The 23,327-nt window shown below is 42.3% G+C and overlaps 1 protein-coding gene across 1 annotated transcript in view; it reads left to right on the top strand.

The window, feature by feature from the left end:
* AGXT2 (alanine--glyoxylate aminotransferase 2) overlaps positions 1 to 22,647 on the top strand; it is a 42,766-nt gene extending 20,119 nt beyond the window's left edge. The window contains exons 11-14 of the mRNA XM_049648919.1: positions 951 to 1,042; positions 3,052 to 3,201; positions 14,393 to 14,491; positions 22,464 to 22,647. Of these exons, the coding sequence (XP_049504876.1) occupies positions 951 to 1,042; positions 3,052 to 3,201; positions 14,393 to 14,491; positions 22,464 to 22,580 (458 nt within the window). The 3' untranslated portion in view covers positions 22,581 to 22,647. The remainder of the gene's footprint in view (positions 1 to 950; positions 1,043 to 3,051; positions 3,202 to 14,392; positions 14,492 to 22,463) is intronic.
* Positions 22,648 to 23,327: the final 680 nt, after the last annotated feature.

Consider the following 23,327-nt stretch of genomic DNA (forward strand, 5'->3'; position numbering starts at 1 on the left):
CTATGATTAACATGCCTACTGGCAGAGTGAAGCAGAAATTTCTAAGATACAGGTTACAGCAGCAAGGGGAATAGAAACAACATGGAGTCAGACATGCTAAGTTTCTCCCTGTTCTAGGTACTAAAATGTGGATGTAGAAAGGGAAATGTAATGAACCAAATATATGCTCACCCTGAAACAATCCAGGAATTATGTTACTAAAACCTCGATGCGAGGTTTTTTAAAGATTGAAACCAAGACTATAATACAGAAAAGAGGGTAACCAAGTGAAGGTCCCATGTAAATTCCCATAAATCAAGTGTTAAAGTACTTTTGAATTCACACAACACATTAAAGATTTTGTTATCACACTTCTAATTCAGTAAATAAGCAATTTTTCCTTATCCACGGAGTAAGTGGATTGGTCATCTGGGGCTACCATAACATAACACCACACGCTGAGGGAATTAAACAGCAGATATTTATTTTCTCATAGTTATGGAAGCTCAAGTCCAAGATCAAGGTGCCAGCAAAGTTGGCTTCTGGTGAAATCTCTCTTGCAGATGGCCAACTTCTTGCTGTGTACTTGCAAGTCCTTTTCCTCTGAGAGAGAGAGAGCGCTCTGGTGTCTCTTTTTCTTCTTATAAAGACACCAGTATTATGAGGGCCCCACCCTTATGATTTCATTTAACCTTGATTACTTCCCTAAAGGCCCTATCTCCAAATACATTCACAATGGGAGTAGGGCTTTCACATAGGAAGAGGAGTTTGGGGGGGGGGGGGGGGGCAAGGACACACACATAATCCCATTCATAACATCCACTATCTGGTGAATGAAGAATGAATTGGATTCGATGCCATGAAACATATTATTAATATGACATGATAGTAAATATAATTCAAGTGATGTGGTGGGAGATTGTAGATAGGAATGTGTCACTCTTTGTCCACTTTTCATTCTCCCCCTCTAGAGATAGCCAAGTCTCTGGCTAAATGCATGTATCATTTCAACACCTTTGGAGGGAGCCCCATGGCCTGTGCCATTGGATCAGCCGTGCTTGAGGTATGTTCCAGCAGCCACGTCATTCCTCTCATTTCACAAAATGACTACTTCAGCACCAGAGACACATTATCCAAACTCTATGACATCCCATTATTAACGTGAAGAGTTCATTACCACTCCACAAATTTAGATTTCCACTGTTTATTCTGCCCCTTCACCCCCTTTTTAAGATCTATTTGGGATGCTTGAAGTATTAGATACAAAATAATACATAATACATCTCACATGCCTAGGAAATATAAGAAAAGCTAGCTAGCTGGTAACACTGGCATTTCCTTTTTATATTTCTGTTATTTGATGGATAGTTACCAACTGCCATCTTTGACTTCAGGTTAATTTTGGTCCTTTTCTTTATATGTTCTTCCTTCCTTTTTTTGTACAGTTATCAGCTGAAAGACTAACAAGAAACTGAGTTTTATGGGACAAACTACGTAATTTAGCTGTTGTTCAGCCCTACTCCATTGATTTTCCCTGGTATCTTATCTGTTAAGTGCCCTTGCTGATATGCACAACAGCACTTGTTTAAGAAAGTGTCAGGTATTACTGAAAGAATGTCCAAGAAATGGGTAACAGTGGTTGTTTGTGGGTAGAGAAATTTGGTGGCTGGGGGACAGGGGTCAATGAGAATTATTCTACTGATTTTTTTAAATTTTTTTAATGTTTATTTTTCAGAGAGAGACAGAGAGACAAGTGCGAGTGGGGAAGGGGCAGTGAGACAGAGAGGGAGACACAGAATCTAAAACAGGCTCCAGGCTCTGAGCAGTCAGCACAGAGCCGGACACGGGGCTCGAACTCACAGACCGTGAGATCATGACCTGAGCTGAAGTCGGCAGCTTAACCGACTGAGCCACCCAGGCGCCCCTCTACTGATTTTTGAACTAGGCACATGATTCACCTATTCAAAAAATTTTTAAGTATTTTTATTTTGTTTAAGTATTTTTAAATAAAAATAAGTAAGTAAAAGCTTCCCTTGCTAATTAAAAAGTATCTTCAAATACAATAAAATCACAAAATGAAAAAGTGCAGTCAGGAATGTGTCATTGACTTTGTTTTGTAGACATTGCCAACTTTTTAAAAGTGTTGTGTCACCTTGACCAGGTAGAGAGGGTATAGGTGAACAAATAGGTTAAAAACACCGAGAGTCATGGATTCATGCAATTATTATCAGCTAAATCTAGATGTAGTATATCGTGGGTAGTCAAGAATCACGGTCTCTGCCATGAGTGGAAGTAGGTGAAAATATTTTTATATCTTCAGGGCCCTCACAGAGCTCCCCTCAGCTCACAAGGCCTAGGCCCTGTGGCAGGACAATTGGGTAATGACAGCCTGTGTCTGACTGAGGGCTGACGAAGCAAAGGTCAGTAATCTCCCAGTGGGGCAAGAACCTGTGACATATCTTTCCTCAGAGAGTTTGTCTTCTTAATCACTGTATCCCAGTTCTCAGCGAAGCTGGCAATAATGAGCCTCAGGATTATGGAATCTGTGTTATACACTGCATTGAGAAATGTCTTTTATCTTTCCTAAATTTATAAAATTTAAAAAAATTGTTTAATTGAGAGAGAGAGTGCAAGAAGAACTCAAAGTGACAGGGAGAGAAAGAGAGAGAGACAGAGACAGAGACAGAAAGAGAGAATCTTAAGCAGGCTCCACACTCAGTGCAAAGCCCGATGTGGGACTTGATCCCATGACCCCAGAACTTTGACCTGAGCCGAAATCAAGAGTCAGACCCTCAAGACTGAGCCACCCAGGCACCCTATTCTTTCCTAAATTTTTAACCACCCCTGAAGATGAGAAGGGTTTGGGGAAAGTATTCCCCATACCAAGACTCTTTTACACCTTACAGCAAATCGTTTTGTAGTACATGGCATGGTCACACTAGACTTTGGGTTCCATTTGTCTGGTCAAGTTTCCATAAAGAAAGTCATGCACATCTACTGTTCTGTGTTTCTCAGTCAATTTAAAACTTTTTTTTTTTAATGCAAGGCCACTTGGGACTTTTCTCTAAACAGGTGATTAAAGAAGAAAATCTACAGGAAAACAGTCAAGAAGTTGGCACCTACATGCTACAGAAGCTTGCTGAGCTGCGGGATGAATTTGAGATTGTTGGAGATGTCCGAGGCAAAGGCCTCATGATAGGAATAGAAATGGTGAAGGATAAGGTAGGTTTTGATCTGCTGTGCTCTCTGTGACTTCTTGGGGACAGCAAGAGTTAAAGTCGGAAGCATGGTCACTACAAGGTCACTTCATTCATTCTCAGGGAGAGAACACACAAGGCCAGGGACGCTCAGCAAAGCCCATCAGAGATAAGTAGGGAGTACAATATGCTAGCACGTCATCAAGAGTTCTAGGGGAGTGAGGGAGGGCATTTGGAACAGGGAGCTGATATTTTTCCTGCCAGAGTAGGCAGAGAGCATTGGTGATGACTGAATATTTAGAATTAGACATATGGGGAAGGGAGGAAGCTATCTGGAGAGGGGCAGGTGACCCAGAGAGTTCATGGAAGTAAAGGAGAAGGCCAGGAGTGGGTTGTGGTGATGGTTTGGGGTGAGGATGTTAAGGATCTATAAGGTTTTGTGTTTGTCTGTTTGTGAATATTTTTCAATCTCCCAAGTAACCAGGCAGGGTGTGACTTTCCGATGACATTCCCCACTGTGACCTCAAACTCAATATAGCAACAACTGTACTTAGCATTTTCCCCCAAACCAGTTATTCCTCCAAGTTCACTGTTTCTGTTTCTCACCCTCCACTCTTCTCCCAGTTCCCCAGCCTCCATGCCAGAAAATAGCCTGGGACTCCTTCTCTCCCTTGTTTCTAGTGCCAAGTCCTGTTGATCCTTTCTTGACCATGTTTCTCAAATACTTCCCTGTGTCTCCGTTGCTTCCCCTACAACCCAAGTCCCTCCCCTCCATAAACACAAAGTCTAGACTCACTGAGGCAAGCAACAGGGAGAGAATCTTAGCACTAAGCTGAAGAGTCAGACTAACCCCTTTTCTAGCCTTCTCCTAAGTGGCTTCTTGCTATTTGGTCTTAACACAGCATCCTAGTTTAGGATGGTTGATGCTCAATTATTTTAGGGCTTACACCAGACCATGGATATAAGACTCTTCCATTAATGCCACACAGTGGGGCCAATACAAGGCTGGAATGTTTAAACAAGATTTTAAAGCTAAGGGAAGACAACAGCAAAATGAGAGTAAAATGAGACTCAGCCCTCTGGCTCCCAGGTCACAGCATCCTTAACTTCACCTTGTGTCCCAGTCAAGGTCTGTGTTAAGGCTCAGGGGAATCCATCCCAGGCCCCAACCCAGGACTCCCCTCAAAGCTATCTATGCTCCAAAGTCCAGACTCCACAGAGGAAAACCCAACAAGAGGGGAAGAGTTCTTCTCTTTCCCACTGTTCCAAATCTAGCTTCTGTGTGCTCAGAGACTCATGAACAAAAAAGTTCATCAGGACTTCACTTGTCATTGTAAAACATAGGGATCCTCCTAAATGGCCATTGATACAGTCCAAGCTAAATTATGGTACATCCATCCCACAATAGTGATATATGTGTGACATGGAAAAATGTGCAAACTCTATTATGGAAAGAATAAAATAGGCTATACGATACTATCTATTGAATGAGTTATTTTTCTCTTCCTCTGCCACTTGGTAGTTTTAAGCATGGACTCTGAAGGCAGACCACCCAGATTTACATCCCAGCTAGTCCATTCCTTAGTTCCGTTCAACGCCCGCTCAATGCCATTCACTTCCCTACATCCAATGTCACCCAAACTGTTCTCCAAGCGTGGACTGCAAGACTCTCCTCTCTATATCTACCTATGGAAATCTTAGCCTTATTCAAGATCCAGTTCTTCATCACACCTCCTCCCTAAAGCTTGCCTTTGATTCTCCCCTAGACAGGGGCTCCAGGCCTCAGAGAATCCCTGTAGCATCCACTGCTTAAAAATCTCATTTGAAAAGATCTTGCAAACCATGTATTTGTTGATTTGGTTTTCATGTAGAGATAACTTCTTCTCCTAAGTTATACACTTTGAGTCCAGAAATCATGTGGATGATAAGTATTTTCAAAGTGTTTATTGAGTGAATTCTGGTCCTGCAACACTTCAGACCGTATTCATGTAATTAAGTAGCTCAGAACTTGCCTTAACGCTGTCCACTGTCCACCAAAACTAAAACCCCCATTTCCTGTTGGTGAGGACATAAATTAGTAGAGCCTTTAGACAGAAATTTGTGTCAATCAGCATTATACACACACACACACACACACACACACACACACACACAAGTTAGCCAACATACAATGTAGTCTTAGCTTCAGGAGATTTCCATGATTCATCACTTACATACATCACCCAGTACTCATCCCAAGAAGTGTCTTCCTCAATGCCCATCACCCATTTTCTCCAACCCTCCAAACTCCTCCCCCACCACATCAACCCTCAGTTTGTTATCTGTATTTAAGAGTCTTCTATGGTTTGCCTCCCTCCCTGTTTGTTACTTTTCCTTCTCTTCCCTTATAGTCTTCTGTTAAGACTTTCTCAAATTCCACATATGAGTGAATCATATGATATCTTTCTCTGAATGACTTATTTCACTTAGTATAATACCCTCCAGTTCCACCCATGTTGTTGCAAATGACAAGATTTCACTCTGCAAATGATAAGATTTCACTCTTTTTCACTGCCAGTAGTGTTCCATTTATACATTTACCACCTCTTCTTTATCCATTCATCAGTTGATGGATATTTGGGCTCTTTTCATAATTTGGCTATTGTTGATAGCACTGCTATAAACACTGGGGTACATGTGCCTCTACAAATCAGCATTCCTTTATCCTTTGGATAAATTCCTAGTAGTACTATTGCTGGGTCGTAGGGTAGTTCTATTTTTAATATTTTGAGGAACCTCCACACTGTTTTCCAGAGTGGCTGCCCAGTTTGAATTCCTACTAACAATGCAAGAGGGTTCCCCTTTCTCTACATCCTTGCCAACATCTTTTGTTTCCTTAGTTGTTAATTTTAGCCACTCTGACTGGTGTGAGGTGGTATCTCAATGTGGTTTTGATTTGTATTTCCCTCATGATGAGCAGTGTTGAGCATATTTTCGTGTGTCTGTTAGCTATCTGGGTATGTTCTTTGGAAAAATGTCTGTTCATGTCTTCTGCCCATTTCTTCACTGGATTTGTTTTTCGGGTGTTGAGTTTGGTAAGCTCTTTATTGATTTTTGATACCCAATGTGTCATTTGCAAATATCTTCTCCCACTCCATTGGTTGCCTTTCAGTTTTGTTGTTTGCTTTGCTGTGCAGAAGCTTTTTATCCTGATGAGGTCCCAATAGTTCATTTTTGCTTTTATTTCCCATGCCTCTAGAGACATGTCAAGTAAGTTGCTGTGACTGAAGTCGAAGAGATTGCTCCCTGTTTTCTCCTGTAGGATTTTGATGGTTTCCTGTCTCACATTTAGGTCTTTCATCCATTTTGAATTTATTTTTGTCTATGGTGTAAGCAAGTGATCCAGTTTTATTTTTCTGTATGTCGCTGTCCAGTTCTCCCAGCACCATTGCTGAAGAGACTCTCTTTCTTCCACTGGATACTCTTTCCTGCTTTGTTAGAGTTTAGTTGGCCATATATTTATAGTCCATTTCTGGATTCTCTATTCTATTCCATTGGTCTATGTGTCTCTTTTTGTGCCAATAATTTACTGTCTTGATGATTACAGCTTTGTAATACAGGCTAAAGTCCGGGATTGTGATGTCTCCAGCTTTGGGGGTTTTTTTCAACATTACTTTGGTTTAGGGTCTTTTCTCTTTCCATATAAATTTTAGGATTGTTCGTTCTAGCTCTGTGAGGAATGCTGGTGCTATTTTGATTGGGATTGCATTGAATTTGTAGATTTCTTTGGGTAGTATCGACATTTTAACAATATTTGATCTTCCAATCCATGAGCATGAAATATTTTTCCATTTCTTTGTGTTTTCTTCAATTTCTTTCATAAGCTTTTTATGGTTTTCAGCATATTTTTCACCTCTTTGGTTAGGTATATTCCTAGGTAGGTATCTTGTGGTTTTTGGTACAATTGTAAATGGGATTGATTCCTTCATACCACTTTCTGTTGTTTCATTATTGGTGTATAGAAATGCAACCAATTTCTGTAAATTGATTTTATATCCTGCAGCTTTGCTGAATTCATGTATCAGTACTAGCAGTTTTTTTGGTGGAGGTTTTCAGGTTTTCCATGTAAAGTATCTGCCATCTGTAAAGAAAATTAACTTCTTCTTTGCAATTTGGATGCCTTTTATTTCATTTTGTTATATGATTGGTGAGGCTAGAACTTCCAACTCTATGTTAAACAACAGTGGTAAGAGTGGACATCCCTGTTGTGTTTCCAACCTCAGGGGGATAGCTCTCAGTTTTTCCCCATTGAGGATGATATTAGCTGTGGGCTTTTGATATATGGCTTTTGTAGTGTTAATGTATGTTCCTTCTATCCCGACTTTCTTGAGGGCTTTTATTAAGAAAGGATGCTGTATTTTCCAAAATGCTTTTTCTGCATCTATTTACAAGATCATATCATTTTTATGTTTTCTTCTATTGATGTGATGTATCACATTGATTGATTTGCAAATATTGAGCCGGCCCTGGAGCCCAGGAATGGATCCCACTTGATCATGGTGAATAATTCTTTTAATATACTGTTGAATTTGATTTTCCAGTACCTTGTTGAGAATTTTTCTGTCCATGTTCATCAGGGATATTAGCCTGTACTTCCCCTTTTTTAGTGGGGTATGTGTCTGGTTTGGGAATCAAGGTAATGCTGGTTTCATAGAATGAGTCTGGAAGTTTTCCTTCCATTTCTATTTTTTTGCAACAACTTGAGGGAAATAGGTATTAACTCTGCTTTAAATGGCTCATAGAATTCCCCTGGGAAGCCATCTGGCCCAGGACTCCTATTTGTTGGGAGATTTTTGATAACTAATTCAATTTATTCACTGATTATGGGTCTGTTCAAATTTTCTATTTCTTCCCTGTTTAAAGTTTTGGTAGTGTGTGGATGTCTAGGAGTTTGTCCATTTCTTCCAGATTGTCCAGTTTGTTGGCATATAGTTTTTCATAGTATTCTCTAATAATTTTTGTATTTCTGTGGTGTTGGTTGTGATCTTTACTCTTTCATTTGTGATTTTATCTACTTGGGTCCTCTTTCTTTCTTTTCTTGTTGTGACCTCTGGCTAGGGGTTTATAAATTTTGTTTATTCTTCCAAAAAACCAGCTCTTAGATTCATTGATCTCTTCTGTCTTTTCAGATTCTATATAGTTTATTTCTGCTCTAATCTTTGTTATTTCTCTTCTTCTTCTGCCCTTTGGACTTTCTTTGCTGCTGGCTCTCTAGTTCCTTTAGGTGTGAGGTTAAGTTCTGTATTTTATACTTTTCTTTCTTCTTAAGATAGCCCTGGATTGCAATGTATTTTCCTCTTAAGACTGCCTTTGCTGCATCCCAAAGGATTTGGACGGTCGTGTTTTCATTTTCATTGGCTTCCACATATTTTTAAATTTCTTCTTTAATTTCCTGGTTGATTCACTCATTCTTTGTAGGATTTTATTTAAGTTCCATGTATTTGGGGGCTTTCCACATTTTTTCTTGTGGTTGACTTCAAGTTTCATAGAGTAGTGATATGAATATATGCATGGTATGATCTCAATCCTTTTTTGTTGAGGCCTAGTATGTGATCTATTCTGGAGAATGTTCCATGTGCGCTCGAGAAGAATGTATATTCTGATGCATTTGGATGAGAAGTTCTGAATATATGTGTTAAGACCATTTGGTCCAATGTGTCATTCAGAGCTATTGTTTCCTTATTGATTTTCTGCCTGGATGATTTGTCCATTGTTGTAAGTGAAGTATTAAAGTCACCTACAATCATGGTATTATATCTAATTATGTATTTATGTTTGTGATTGTTTTATATATTTGGATACTTCCACATTAGGGGCATAAATATTTATAATTGTTAGCTCTTCTTGATGGATAGACCCCTTAATTATGATATCATGCCCTTCTTCATCTCTTGTTACAGTATTTGTTTTAAAATCTAATTTGTCTGATATAAGTATGGCTACTGCAGCTTTCTTTTGACATCCAGTAGCATGATAGATGGTCTCCATCTGCTCACTTTCAATCTGCAGATGTCCTCATGTCTAAAATTAGTTTCTTGTAAGCAGCCTATAGATGGATCTTCTTTCTTTATCCATTCTGATACCCTATGCCTTTTGATTGGGGCATTTAGTCCATTTAAATTCAGAGTGATTATTGAAAGATATGATTTAGTGTCATTGTGTTATCTGTAGATTTTGTGTTTGTGGTGATGTCTCTGGTCCTTTGTGGTCTTTGATGCTTTCCACTCACAGATTCCCCCTTAGGATCTCCTGCAGGGCTGGCTTAGTTCTTGTTTGTCTGGGATAGTCTTTATCTCTCCTTCCATTCTGAATGACAGCCTTGCTGGATAAAGGATTCTTGGCTGCATATTTTTCCTATTCAGCACATTGAACATTTCCTTCCACTCTTTTCTGGCCTGTCAAGTTCAGTGGACAGGTATGCTACTACTCTTATGTGACTACCCTTGTAGGTTAAGAAACTATGACCCTTGTAAGTTAAGGCCTGTTTGTCCCTAGCTGCCTTCAAAATTCTCTCTTTATCTTTGTATTTTGCCAGTTTCACGATAATATGTCATGAAGTTGACCTGTTTTGTTGATTTTGAAAGGAGTTTTCAGTGCCTCTTCAACTTGGATGTCTCTTTCCTTTCCAAATTAGGGGAGAGCTCATCTACAATTTGTTCAAATAAACCTTCTGCCCCTTTCTCTCTTCTTCTTCTGGAACTCCTGTGATAGGGATATTATTTTTTCATTGAATCATTAGGTCTCTAATTCTCTCCTTGGGGTCCAGTAATTCATTTTCCGTCTTTTTCAGCTTCATCATTTTACATAATTTTATCTTCTATTTCACCTATTCTCTCCTCTGCTTCTTTCATCCTTGCTGTCACTGAGTCTACTTTATTTTTCAACTTGTTTACAACATTTCTTAATCCATCATGACTATTTTATTAGGTCTTTGATCTATGCAGCAATAGATTCTCTGCCATCTTCTATGCTTTATTCAAGCCCAGCTACTAGTCCTATGACTGTTATTCTGAATTCTTGTGCAGATATATTGTTTATATCTGTTTTGAGCAATTCTCTGGCTGTCATTTCTTCCTGGAATTTCTTTTGAGGAGAATTCTTCCATTTCAAGATTTTGGCTAGGTTTCTGTATTTTACGTGTTTTAATAGCTTGTTATACATCCTGCACCTGTGAGTACTACTATATTAAAAAGGGGTCATATATTTTCCAAGGTCTGGCACTTTAGGAAGTGTTTTTGGAGTGTGTTGTATGCACTCTCTTGTTGTGACTTTGGCTGCTCTATCCCACTGCTTGTGATGGTGGATTGTTTGCATCTTCCATCATGTGTTCTTTGCTTTGTTCATTGAAATAACCCTGGAAAAAAGGAAAGGGGAGTGAGGGGACCTTATCCCATAACAAAGAGAAAAATGAAAGGGGGAAAAAAGACCAGGCAGAGAATCAAAGAAACTGTAAAGCTTGACCCAGAGAGAGAGAGAGAGAGAGAGGAAAATAAAGGAGACACAGAAAAGGTGTAATAATAATAGAGTAAAAATGCCTGATTAAATAAAAAACCAGAACAGAGAAAGAAAGAAAGAAAGAAAGAAAGAAAGAAAGAAAGAAATAGGTAGATATTAAGAATTGGCCAAAAAGGGGGCGCCTGGGTGGCGCAGTCGGTTAAGCGTCCGACTTCAGCCAGGTCACGATCTCGCGGTCTGTGAGTTCGAGCCCCGCGTCAGGCTCTGGGCTGATGGCTCGGAGCCTGGACCCTGTTTCCGATTCTGTGTCTCCCTCTCTCTCTGCCCCTCCCCTGTTCATGCTCTGTCTTTCTCTGTCCCAAAAATAAATAAAAAACGTTGAAAAAAAATTTTTTTTAAAAGAATTGGCCAAAAATCAAATCAGAAAGTATGAGCCTGATTCCAATGGGAGGAAAGAAAAAAAAAGAGGAGGGTAGAAAGAAAAAGAAGGGAAAAGAGAAGAGAAGGAAAGAAAAGAAAAGAGAAAAAAAACAATCAGACTAACATGCAAAACCACAGGACAATTGTCTGTTGGTGCCTGGAACCAGTGGCTGTGCTGGTCTGGAGGAGAGGCCATCTGGTTTGGTCAGCACCAGTCCTGCTCTAGTAGATAAGTGGTTACCAGGCACGGAAGGGTGGGGTTTCATGTAACCAGGTCCCACCTCCACTGAGGGCCGCTGTCCTGTTCCCTGAAGCCCCCTGTGTTGGTGATGAGGAGAAAGACGGCAACACCCCAGTCTCTTCTCCCCAGACCAGGTGTCTCAAGCCATGTCGTTCAGGCAGCCCTCACAGAATCGTGCAGGCAGGGGCTGGCCTTGCTCCACAATCTATAGCACCTCCCAGGCACTTGGCTGGGATTGAAAACCCAATGTTTTAAAGGATCCTGCTCCACAAGGACCTGTTTCTGGGGTAGTGCGACTCTGCCCATCTGATAAATAGTCTCCAGTCCCACAGTACTCAAGGGAAGGGACTGCTCTCTCCCTGGGCACTCTGAGTTTGCTATTCCCCTCCCCGCCCCAGGCCCCCACACATGGTGGTGGCTCTGGTCCAGAGAAAGTCAGGCACCCCTGAAAACTCTGATCTTCAGCTCCTATGGTGGTTTGCAAAGTAGAGCAATACAGAGAAGGCTCCCTCTGTATTTCTTGTTCCCCGGTCCATGGTGTGGAGAGGTTTTTCTCTCGTCTTAACAAAACCACAGAACCACAATCCACAGCTTCTCTTTCTCTCCCTTTTGTCACTCCACAGAAGGCGTCACCTCCCCTCCATTCCTACCCCACCTGTTTTATCTCTTCCAATCCACATACGTGCACCTCTGCCCCGCCAAGCTGTCTCCGTCCACCTGGGGAGATGTTTCTGTCACTCTGCAGACTGTATTCCTGGGTATTCCAAGTGTTCTGACCTCAACACAGCTGTGTCTGAGGGAAGCAGGAAGCCCAGGTCCCCCTACGTCTCTGCCATCTTAACTCCTGCCCCTAAAAATCTATCAAGATTTTAAATGTATGCCTTTTGAGCTGGCAATTCCTCACCTAGAAATATGTCCTGAACAAATATTCACGGAAGTGTGTGAAGATATAGACGAGCAGGGTTGTTTGCAGGACTGTTTACAATCATAAAAAAAATGGAAATGACATAACTGTCCAATGTTAGACGATGAAACAAATTACTCTACCAAAGAACTGAAATACTAGGTAACCTTTAAGCTGAGGTCCAAATAAGATGACATGGAAAGATGTCCATGATATATTGTAAATTGTAAAAAGCAAATTGAAAGACATTATAAAGTATGACTTCTTTTTTTTTTTTTTAATATGCATAGGGATGTATTTGTGCAGAGAGAAAAAGAGTCTGGTTCACATGAAATTACCAACAGGAGGTGAACCTAGGAGGACGATTGGGGGAGTGGAACTTCCATTTTTCCTTTATGTACTTCCATTCTGGTATAAGGCTTTATTCTCCATAACCATGGATTACTTTTATAATTACTTAAATGCTGATTAACAACAACAGCAACAAAGATAAACATGAAGCTACATTCCACACCCAACGAGAGGTCCGTTACTAACATTCCCACTTGGTTATCAAGCAGCTGGGACATAGGCTTGAGCACAGCGCCTGGGCAGGCTGTCCTGGGCTTTGCCGCAGAGTTTCCAGCCCTGCTTTTCTCTGCGGCATGCGTACAAGATGTTCAGTCATAGCAGCTGAGGCCAGGGGATGAGAAAATGGGCAAGGGAGCAGGGAGGGGGCTGGCCCAGTCCAGAGGCTAAATGTCACCTATCCAGATCCTCACTAGCCACCAAGGCCCCAGCTTCCCCGCAGCTTCCCTGCAGGAAACCTTTCCAGAGGGTGCTGAGCACCCTCTGACCTCTCATTATTCCCACACCACGTCTGCCCACTTTATGGCTCTCACAGTTTACCTCCATTATTTTGTCATATTTTAGTCTTCCCTGTCTACTAGATGAGAACATCAGCAACAGGCAGGAGTGTGTGATGACATTTCAGGATCAATGAGAAGATCCTGGCCTTGTCCCTGATCCCAGGTCCTCATTACTAGCACTCTGCAAGTTTAAATATGATTTTCCTTATCTTAAAGCTTTGAGTCAGGCAAAAATGTGAGCATCTCCAGGAGGTGTGGCCTTACTCTATGCTGGGACACTGAGACTTAAGCAAGAATGAAGGTTTGGGGGACAGTGCGGGGAGGGGATGTGTACCAAATTTAGAGGTAGGGTGGGTAGGAAGCCCCGAGGAGCACAAAGCTGGGACCCCTGGAGGGAGCTCTCCTCTGCCTCACAAGGATGGCAGGAGCTGGTCCACTAGCCAGGATCAAGCCTCATGCATCTGAAACCAGAGAACCAGACCCCTGCTGATGTCTCACCACAGCCGTGCCGCAGAAGAGAGACCCGCGGCGGTGGCCGTGCTCAGCACCCAAGACAGGATCGCAGCAGTAATTCCCAGGGTGGGCACCTGCTGGGCATTTTACAAGCCCAGATGCCTAGGCCTGCCCCAAGTCTCCTCATCCCATAGGCTGAGCCTGAGCCCCGAATGTCTGCGGTTTGAAAAGACCTCCAGGTCAGGCAGATAGGAAGGTCAGGCTCGGAAGACAGACACATAGAAAGGGCACCGGCCCCCAGCCCAGTGCCACCAAAGCAGTACTGGCCTGTCTGGACCCCCAGGGAGAGACCAACTTCAGATACCTGGTAACCTGAAAGAGCTTCTTGCCCCCCACCCCCACCCCGAAGTGCTTACCTTTCCTAACCCTGGAGGATTAAGTGTTGGGGGAGAAAGAGCAAATTCCACAAGCCAGGGAGATGAGACAGTCTTCCCACCCCAGCCGCCCAGGCCAAGCTGTGGCCCAGGGAAGGCCTGGATTGTTCCTGCCCCAGTATAACTTTGGAGCCATCTCCCGGACTTTGAAATGAGCCCTTTACATGAGCAAAACAAAGTGAAGAGTTGAGAATAAAGCCCCCTCCAAATCTGGCTAGGAAAGAACCAAGCTCCCGGGATAACTGTTAGCAGAGCTAAGAGTCACTGGCCATCTGCATTCGCCTTCAGTTTTATTTTTGAGAATTTGGGATGAATTGGAATAAAAACTAATATTTATTGCTTGAGTTGCTTTTTTCTCTCTCTCTCTGATAGATGATGTCTTTAACAATTCAAATCCAAATAAGAGATATTTTTGTTTGCAGATGGGTCGCCAACCACTTCCCCAGGAAGAAGTAAATCAAATCCATGAGGACTGCAAACGCATGGGGCTTATAATTGGCAGAGGTGGCATTTTTGCCCAGGTAAGAGTAAGACCGGTCTTTACCTACCCCTTTAGTTAGGCGTCTCCCTGATGTCCCAGTGCTGGTCACTTTGCTTCACCACCCGGCCCCACTTCCTCTGGGCACAAAGCTCAGGTATTTTCAAGAGAAAAGTGCAGGGAGGCCTTCAGACCACTAGAGGGCGCTGTGTCCAAGAGGTTTCATTATGGCAGCTCTCCGAGGAGGGTCTTACAAGGCACAAAAAGATGCACCCGCAAAGCAGAGGATTTCCAGTATAGGTCACAGTACAGTCATCACAATCATGCAATAACTAGTTTGTCTCCTGTATGAATTGGTTCTAATCCTGTAAAAGCAATGCTAGTCCTTCTTAACCCAGCCTTGGGCTCTGACTTTGAGGACCCTAAACCTGCTGGGACATAGTGGCCACTGTGCCCAGGAGCAACCTGAACGTGCTGGCCCAGGTGACCCTGCTAGACAGGTGGGGGACCACACTGGTTGGGTCCCTAATGAGAACCCAGAACCTGCCACTCACAGTGCCCTTCACCCTGAAGCTGGAGATGCAGAGACCAGCTCTCCCTGCTTGCTTCCTGGAAAGGCCAAGTACAGCCCCAGTCAGGTGTGGGCCCTGGTGTGACCCTGCCCTGTGGGCATGCCCTGCTGCTGTCACTGGAGCCCTCTCCCAAATCTCTTATACCAGAGGGGCCCTCCCCCTGACGTGGTTCCAGGGCAGAAATTTAAGATTTAGGGTAGCTCTTCCTCCTCCCTTAATTTTTTTTGTCCTTTGTCTTCTTTCTTTCCCATTTTCAACGTCAATCATTCTTCCCAGTTTCCCTGCTCCATTTCTACTTCTCTCTTTAGTTCAGTGAACACTCTTGCCTCCTACTTCTCTGAGAAAATGGAAGCTCTTAAAGAAGGTCTCTGTAAACTCATCTGTCCCCACCTCCATTTTTTAAATTTTTTATTTATTTTTGAGAGAGAGAGAGAGAGTGTGTGTGTGTGTGTGTGAGAGAGAGAGAGAGAGAGAGAGCAGGGGAGGGGCAGAGAGAGAGTGAGACACAGAATCCAAAGCAGGCTCCAGGCTCTGAGCTGTCTGAGTGGGACTCGAACCCATGAACCATTAGATCATGACCTGAGCACAAGTCGGAAGCTCAACCGACTGAGCCACCCAGGCGCCCCAGCCCACATCCATTGTTTACTTCCTTTCTGGAAGATTCGGGGAATGAGGAGTCTCTCCTGTTCAGATTTAGATCTTCTACCTGTGCTCTTGACCCTTGACACTCTCTACCTTTGTTCAAGGGGACAGCACTGTGTTCTTTTGTGTCTATAAGTTTTCCTCAACTTCCCCTGAAGCCTGTTAAGAAATAGCCCCCCAAAAAAGGCCATCAAGCAAAACCAGAATGAGCACTTTTGCTGGGAGAGTCTTGATACTTTTTTTTCCTTGACCTGGTCACAAATATTTTTCTGTACAGATCAGAGCAATTTAATGATTAAAAATCCTAAGACCTGTAACTTATCAACATGAAACAACTCTTTACCTACTTAGTTATTTCTTAGTTATATGGAAAACAATTAAGTGCTAGACAGCAGTTGCTACGCTGGATACGAAAGTTATAATGATAAATAAAATCCAGTCACTGGAGCTGGCAGGAGAGAAAGACATAGAAAGAGCAAATTACAGTACAATGTAGCAAACTCATGGACAGCTATAGAAAGGGGTATTACAGGAGGAAAGAGAAGGGACTCCCAGCCCAGACTTTCTAGCTAAGCTGAGCCTGTGTTACACAATGAGATAAACACTCAAAACATGTATAGAAACGTTACAGAGGGCAAAGAGCTACGAGGGCACTAGTGTGATTGAAGCAGAAGGGAGGCAGTGAAAGGTAATAACACAAAGCCTTAATGCTTGTCACTCTTGAAAACACTTTGCATTGACACAGCAAATGCTCTCAACCAGCCTATGAAAGAAATACTATTATTCTAATGTGACAGATGAAGCAAAAGGAGCACAGAGAGGTCAGGTAAATTACCCCAGTCACACAGCCAGTGAGTGGCAGAACCAGGATCCAGACTCAGGCGGTCTGATCTCTGAATCTTTGCTCTGAAGAGAAGAACCCAAGGGGGCAAGCCTGGGGGCCTTGAGGGGGGGGGGGGGGGGCTGATGGTGTAGTGGAGCTGTGGTTTTAAGGTGGCAAGAATGAGTGCAGCTTTGAACATGCTGCCTTAAGACAGGAGGGCCTTCTGGAGAGACCTTTTACTCTGCCTGCCTCAAGTATTTGTCAGTGGGCTGCAGGTTATAAGGAAATTTAATTTCATCTGCCATTTTCTCCTGCCTTTGTTTCCCATATCACATGACCCTCCCCTCCATAGCGAGGTGGGGGACGAAAGCAAGAAGGAAATGGTAGATAAAATCAAATTTCCTTATGACGTGCAGCCCCCTGACAAATATTTGAGGCAAATACAGAGTATTCTCCAGGAACTCCTTAACGTCTTAATGCTAATGATTTGCTAGAAGGAAAAACAACCTTAGCTTGACAATAGCAAGGCCCCTGGCATCTTAAGAGTCCTCTTTAGCATATGAAAGTCTTCTTGGAAACCTCCTTGTTTTGCCTTTACCTCCCCCAACTCCATAGTATGTAACCAGTCACTCCTCACAAGCCCAGCGCAGCTCTTTCTGCCCACGGTCCTGTCCCCGTGCTTTAATAAAATCACCTTTTTTGCACCGAAGACATCGCAAGGATTGTTTCTTGGCTGTCAGCTCCAGACCCCCACCAACACTTCAAAACCCCATCAGCTCTGGCTGGAGTGCTGTCAGAAGGTTGACAGAGGCAGAGGCCAGACTGCAGTGGGTTGGGATGGAGGGCAGAGTGAAAAATAGTGCCCAATAAGCATTAACCAGTCTTTTTAGTAAGTTTGGATGAAAAGAGACAATAGCATTCGTATGGTAGCTAGAAGTGGGGGTGGAGGGGTCGACAGATTTGTATCTGGTGTGGTTTGAATTTGTGTTAGCAGAGCTTTACGTCTGCTTGTTTATAAGCTGAGGAGGATTGAGAAACTGGAGATTTAAGAGAACGGGATGCTTGAGACATCGTTGATGCGGGAGCATAAGGCAAGCTAAAGGAAAAGCACAAGCTAGCACACACCCCACCCCCACCCCTCAACCCCACCCGGCATGTGGGGTACGTGTAATATTCCTCAGGAGCTCCTGGCTGCCAGAGAACAAAGGAAAGGACAGAAAACAAATGGTTAAAATGATAGGGTCTCCATCAGTACTAATATCTTAGTACAATTACAAAAAAGGGGGGCAATCTTATCAATACCCTAAAGTCCAGGACCCCCCCCCCCACTGTCTTAATGCTTTGCAGGAGGAAAAACAACCTTAACTTGACAATGGCTAGGCTTCCAGAAATCTATGAGCCTTTAGCATATGGAAAATCCCTTTAAGAAACTTCCTCTTGACTTTACCTCCCCCAACTTCACAGTATGTAACTGGTCATTCTTCACTCTTCACCTTTTTGCACCAAAGATGTCTTCAAGAATTCTTTCTTGGCCGTCAGCTCCAAACCCCACCATCACCCAAAACCCCATCATCTTCAATGCAAGACGAGTGGTTTTATTAAAGCACAGGGAAAGGACCCATGGGCAGAAAGAGCTGCACTGGGGTTGTATAAGATTTTCTATCCTGTGGAGAGGAGGGTGATGTTAGGGCTCCAGGGAATTGAGTGTATAGGCTTCTAGAGTTTGCTTTTTTTCTTGTAAATCATTAAGACAGTTGCAGACTGAGGGAGACTCACGTGCTGCCAGACTGTGATATCTATCAGTTAACCACTTGGTTTTCCTTTTCTTTTGTTCTTGCCCAGTCAGGAGTGCCTGAGGAAAGTCACACATTGTGCTTTGCCCTCAGCTTGACTTTTGCTCCCTCAGCATTTCCCCCTGAACAATTCTGACCCTTAAATCTTTACGGTTGTTGAAGGCGGAAGGTCTTATCTTCTGTAACTTCTTCCTACTGAGTGGGAGCATAGAGACATTTCTATCTACAGGTCAACATTGGTCAGTCAGAGAATGTATAGGAAAGTTATGAAGGACAGAGGCAGCTGAATCCAACATGGGCAACATACATGAACCTCCTTGAGTAGAAAGGATCATCTGTTGGCTTGAAGATATTGTAGCGATGGAGTCTTGGCACCAGGAAGGGAGACATGGGAGAAAATAGCAAAACATAATTAAATAACAAAAAGCACAAATAAGAGTCCTTTGGTAGTGGACAAAAATCCTCTTCCAGTCCAGGAGTATAACCAATCATGAAAGGCAAGAGAGGGATCATTTAAAATGCTAATTTGAGTATTCATGTCAGTTAGAAACCCAGAAATATTTTTGTGACAATCTGGAATGTATACAGAGCTTTCTGTAGCTATGAGAGCACGAGCTCCCCCTTGTGCAGCAGTTAGAACATCTAATGCCATTCTGTTTCGTAGAACTGTTTTATGCATTTGGGTTATTTCAGTGTGTAATAATGTAATGCTATTTTGAGAGTCACTTAAGGCTTTAATTGTATAACAGTTCATGTTAGCCATCATATAGTCTCTGTTTTGTTTAGTAAGCAATCAGGTAATTAATAAGAGGTGCATTTTATAGAAACAAAAGAAAAATATAGGTTAATGGTTGGAGCAAATTACAAGCCCAGTGTCAAAGTCCCGAGCGCTGCCAGTGAGATGTTTAGATGTAGGCTTGAAGCATCCTCACATGGAGCCTGATGTAGGGCTGGAACCCATGAACTGTGGGATTGTGACCTGAGCCAAATCCAAGGGTCACACACTTAACCCACTGAGCCACCCAGGCACCCCATGAATTGTTCTTTTAGTTGTATGGCCCTGGGGGGGTACATAATACGACCCAGTAGGGGCCTTCCCATTTCAGATTTAAGTCTCCTGCTGTATTAGATTTCCACTCTTTTAAATAAACCATGTCCCCTGGGTTTATATGGGGTCAGTTGCTCATTACTGTCAGATCAGGTTTAGGGAGGATATGGTTTGCATATTCATTTAGAGCTTTATTCATTAACCTGGCTTCAAGCGACTAATTTAATAAAGCACTATGGTCTTTATCTACTTATAGGTCTATAGTGAAAAAAGGCCTTTCATATACAACTGTTGGGGGAATCCATCCCATTTTCCAGTTGTTCAAACAATCCTATGCCCATGGGGTCTTGTTATTATCCTCAGAGAGTGACAAGCAAGAAAATTGTCTGTCTGTGAGCTATTGTGGCAGTTTCTTTGAAATTTACCTCAAGTTGTCCAGCATCAATTCTTAGGGCTTTTAGGAAAAAGATAGTTTTAGTGTTTAATGACTTTAAGTCAAGAGAATAGAAGATTAGAAATCTTAGTTGGAGAGCCATAGCCAAATACGTGAGGAAACCAGAAGAATTCAGGATCTAGTCTAGTTTACAATAAATAGTGTTAAAATTTAATATCTACGGAGATGTGTTATTGAAACATAATTTTTCTCTATAATTACCCTCATTTTCATAGATAGCAAAATTAAGACTAATTTGTTTGTAAAATGATATACACAAGCTCAGCAAGTACAGTGATGGATCATAAGGATCTTTTAAAATTTGCTTTGCTGGAACTTTTCGTAAGGAATCTCGACTGAACTTTTAGTAGCCCCTCTAGGCAGAAGCCAAGCCAAATACAGGCCATCAGACAGGACTGCAGTACCTGCAGATGTGGGCAAATTCCTCTTCTCGAGGTCCCCAAATATCCTGAGGTTCCTGCACCTGCCAGGAAGTGACCTTCTTTACTCACCTGGTGAGGCTGCTGTAAACAAAGTATCAGGCCAACATTTCAAGGGGATTTATGGCTCCTTGTTTCATGAAGTCAACCTTGGTTCCTTAAAGCTGTCTGGTCATAGCTGAGTCTATGCATGTCTCTCAAACATGACATTCCAGTCAAAGTCTGGATAAAATGACCAATGTATCCAGTGGTGTCCTGTTACAAGGAGAACAGATGCTTATTGAACTTAATGCAAATAACTGTGATTTTGCCACGGAAGAAAGAATACTCACTGAGACTTTTTGAATTTCAGAGGGTTCAGGTAGAAAGAAAAGTTAAATGCTTCAATTTGTTTACAAAGGAATACTTGATCACATTTCTGTATTTCATGGATATCTTAAGAGAAAGTTTCCTTAATCTGGAAGAGCAAACGTTAGAGAACCAGCAATGTTTAAAACCAGAGTCACAAAAACCTATCAATCACCATCTTCTTCAGTTCATTTAGTTCCATGTTACTAATTCTTAGTCAGTTTGAATGCAGCTTTTCATTAGTTCTGGAAATTCTTACCCATTTTAGTTTTATGATCTTAAAGATATCAATATCACACCAAATACGTAAATCAGCAAATTAACACAACAAATAAAGTAAGCCTAATTGGGCAAAAAGACTTCCTTTACAATTTAAATCTTGGGGAAGTTTGTTTAAAAAGCTCAGAAAGAAAAATAAATAAATAAATAAAAAATAAAATGAAAAGCTCAGAAAGAGGTTTTTTGGGTTTTTGTTGTTGTTGTTTCAGTTCAGAGCCCACTTTAGATCCTCTGTCCCTTTCTCTCTGCCCTTTCCCTGCCTGCACTCTCTCAAAAAAAAAAAAAAATGAAAACATTAAAAAGAAAAAAAAAAAAGAATTTCTATCCTGTGGAGGGGAGGGTGATGTTAAGGCTCCAGGAAATTGAGTCTATAGGCTTCTGGAGATTGTCATTTTTCTTTGAAATCATTAAGATGGTTGCAGACTGACGAGACTATCATCAGTTAACTGATCTCTATCAGTTAACCATGTTTTCCCTTTCCTTTATTCTTGGGCAGCCAGGAGTGCGTGAGAAATGACACATATATCACACCTGGGGAGAGAGGGTTACAGGGTGTTAGTTTGTGCCTTTCCCTCAGCTTGCCTTTTGCTCCTTCATCAGGAGTATCCAGGGCCAAGGGCACAGGCAGAAATTTTGGAGTTAAATAGTAAAGACACCTAGTTCTGTTCACCTTCAGGCGGGGATGGAAGAATGGATGTGGGAGCAAACAAGTTTATAGAAAGATCTTTCCTGACAGCTTCTGAGAAGCATGAGGCAAGGTTGTCTATGAAACAGAGTGAGAGGCGTAGGAGTTGGAGAAAATTGAGAAGGATGATAAAAGTTTAGAATGGGGAAGGAAGCTGACAGAAGACCAGAGAAATTTCTGAACCAGCAGAAGTTGGAGACTGAAAATCTAATGGTGTCAGTCTCCCCAGCAGTAAGGTTTTCTCCAACACTTCCCGCCTGCCATGTTGGAGCCGTGTGGTTCAATCACAGCTTTGACCAAGGTTGGAACCTGTGTGTGTGGGTGCAGCAGCAGAAGGTGGGGTGCACACGAAATGAGGGGGCAAGTGAGAAAGTAGTTCCAACAATCAATGACACTGGCTGGGCAGGAAAAGGGAAGACACTGAGTGGGGCAAAGACCTGAAGCTATGGAGGATTGAGGAGACTGAAGTTTTCATGAAAAGGGTAGATGTCATGGGAGTCAGAAATTGGGTTATCCCTGGCAAAGAGGAAGCTCGCAGCACTGGCCTTGGGTGGGAACCGATGCAGAGATGAAGTTTCTGGGAGTTGTGGCCATCAAGAAACTGAGATGCTAGTTTGTAGGGCTGTATCCGGGACATGGAGGTCACCCTCAGTGCCTGCAGAAATGGAGTGTAGATCAGTGCCTAAGACCTCAGTGAAGAAGGTAGAAAAACCAGGAGGTGAGCAGATGACAAAAAACGGAAGAGGGGCAGAGCCAGATGGTACCAGAATTTTTATGAGACTAAAAGATGAATGGCTTGGGTATGGCATTGGGAAGGAAGGAGACCAACCCAGGAGGGAAACGCAAGAAATGTCATAAAAATAAGGTTTTAGATTCTTAGCTTAGTGCATTTTCTCAGAGTTATATTTGATTCTAGGATGATCTGCTGCTCTATTTTCCTTTGTCTCCCCAGACCTTCCGCATCGCGCCCTCGATGTGCATCACTAAACCAGATGTTCATTTTGCAGTGGAAGTATTTCGGTCTGCCTTAATCCAACACATGGAGAGAAGAGCTCAACAAAATTCTTAAAGATAAAAAACCATAAGCTTCAAGAACTTCCCACTTATGTTCAAGGGTTAATTTGAGGAATTCAATTATATAATTGGTATATGTTGTCCAAGACATGGTTGACTGACTACCAACCACATTTGTTACCAAAGCCCCTATTATCTAGAGACATCTGTCCTTCAGGAAGAGATCTCTATCCCTAGCTCAGAGAATGAATCTTAATTAGTTTAGGTTAGTAATGGTAATTTAATTTCATTTTGCCAGCAGTTGGTTTATGCATGACATCTGACATATTTGGGGACAATAAATCCTGAAGAAAAGTATTTTGATGGACATGACTTCAGGCAAAGGTTTCTTTATCCTTCATTCTTCATCATCAGAAGACACGTCTTCTTGAACTGGGCATCTTATGTCATGATGGAACTGCTCAAATCATGTCAGCCATTTTCAGGCCATGAAGACAAAACTTCTTTGCTAGGGTTGGAAGGTAGAAACAAGCCGAGTCTAGGGGCGCCAACATTGGCTCAGGTCATGATCTCCCAGTCCATGGGTTCAAGCCCCACATCGGGCTCTGTGCTGACAGCTCAGAGCCTGGAGCCTGCTTCAAATTCTGTATTGCCCTCTCTCTGCCCCTCCCTTGCTCATGCTCTCTCTCTCTCTCTCTCTCTCTCTTTCAAAAAAATAAACATTAAAAAAATTTTTTTAAGAGAAAGAAGCTGAGCTTTTAGTAATGTCAATGAGCCACTGACTTAGCCAAACCTAGATTCT

Source organism: Panthera uncia, assembly GCF_023721935.1.
Source record: "Panthera uncia isolate 11264 chromosome A1 unlocalized genomic scaffold, Puncia_PCG_1.0 HiC_scaffold_17, whole genome shotgun sequence".
In the NCBI taxonomy this organism is placed as follows: domain Eukaryota; kingdom Metazoa; phylum Chordata; class Mammalia; order Carnivora; family Felidae; genus Panthera; species Panthera uncia.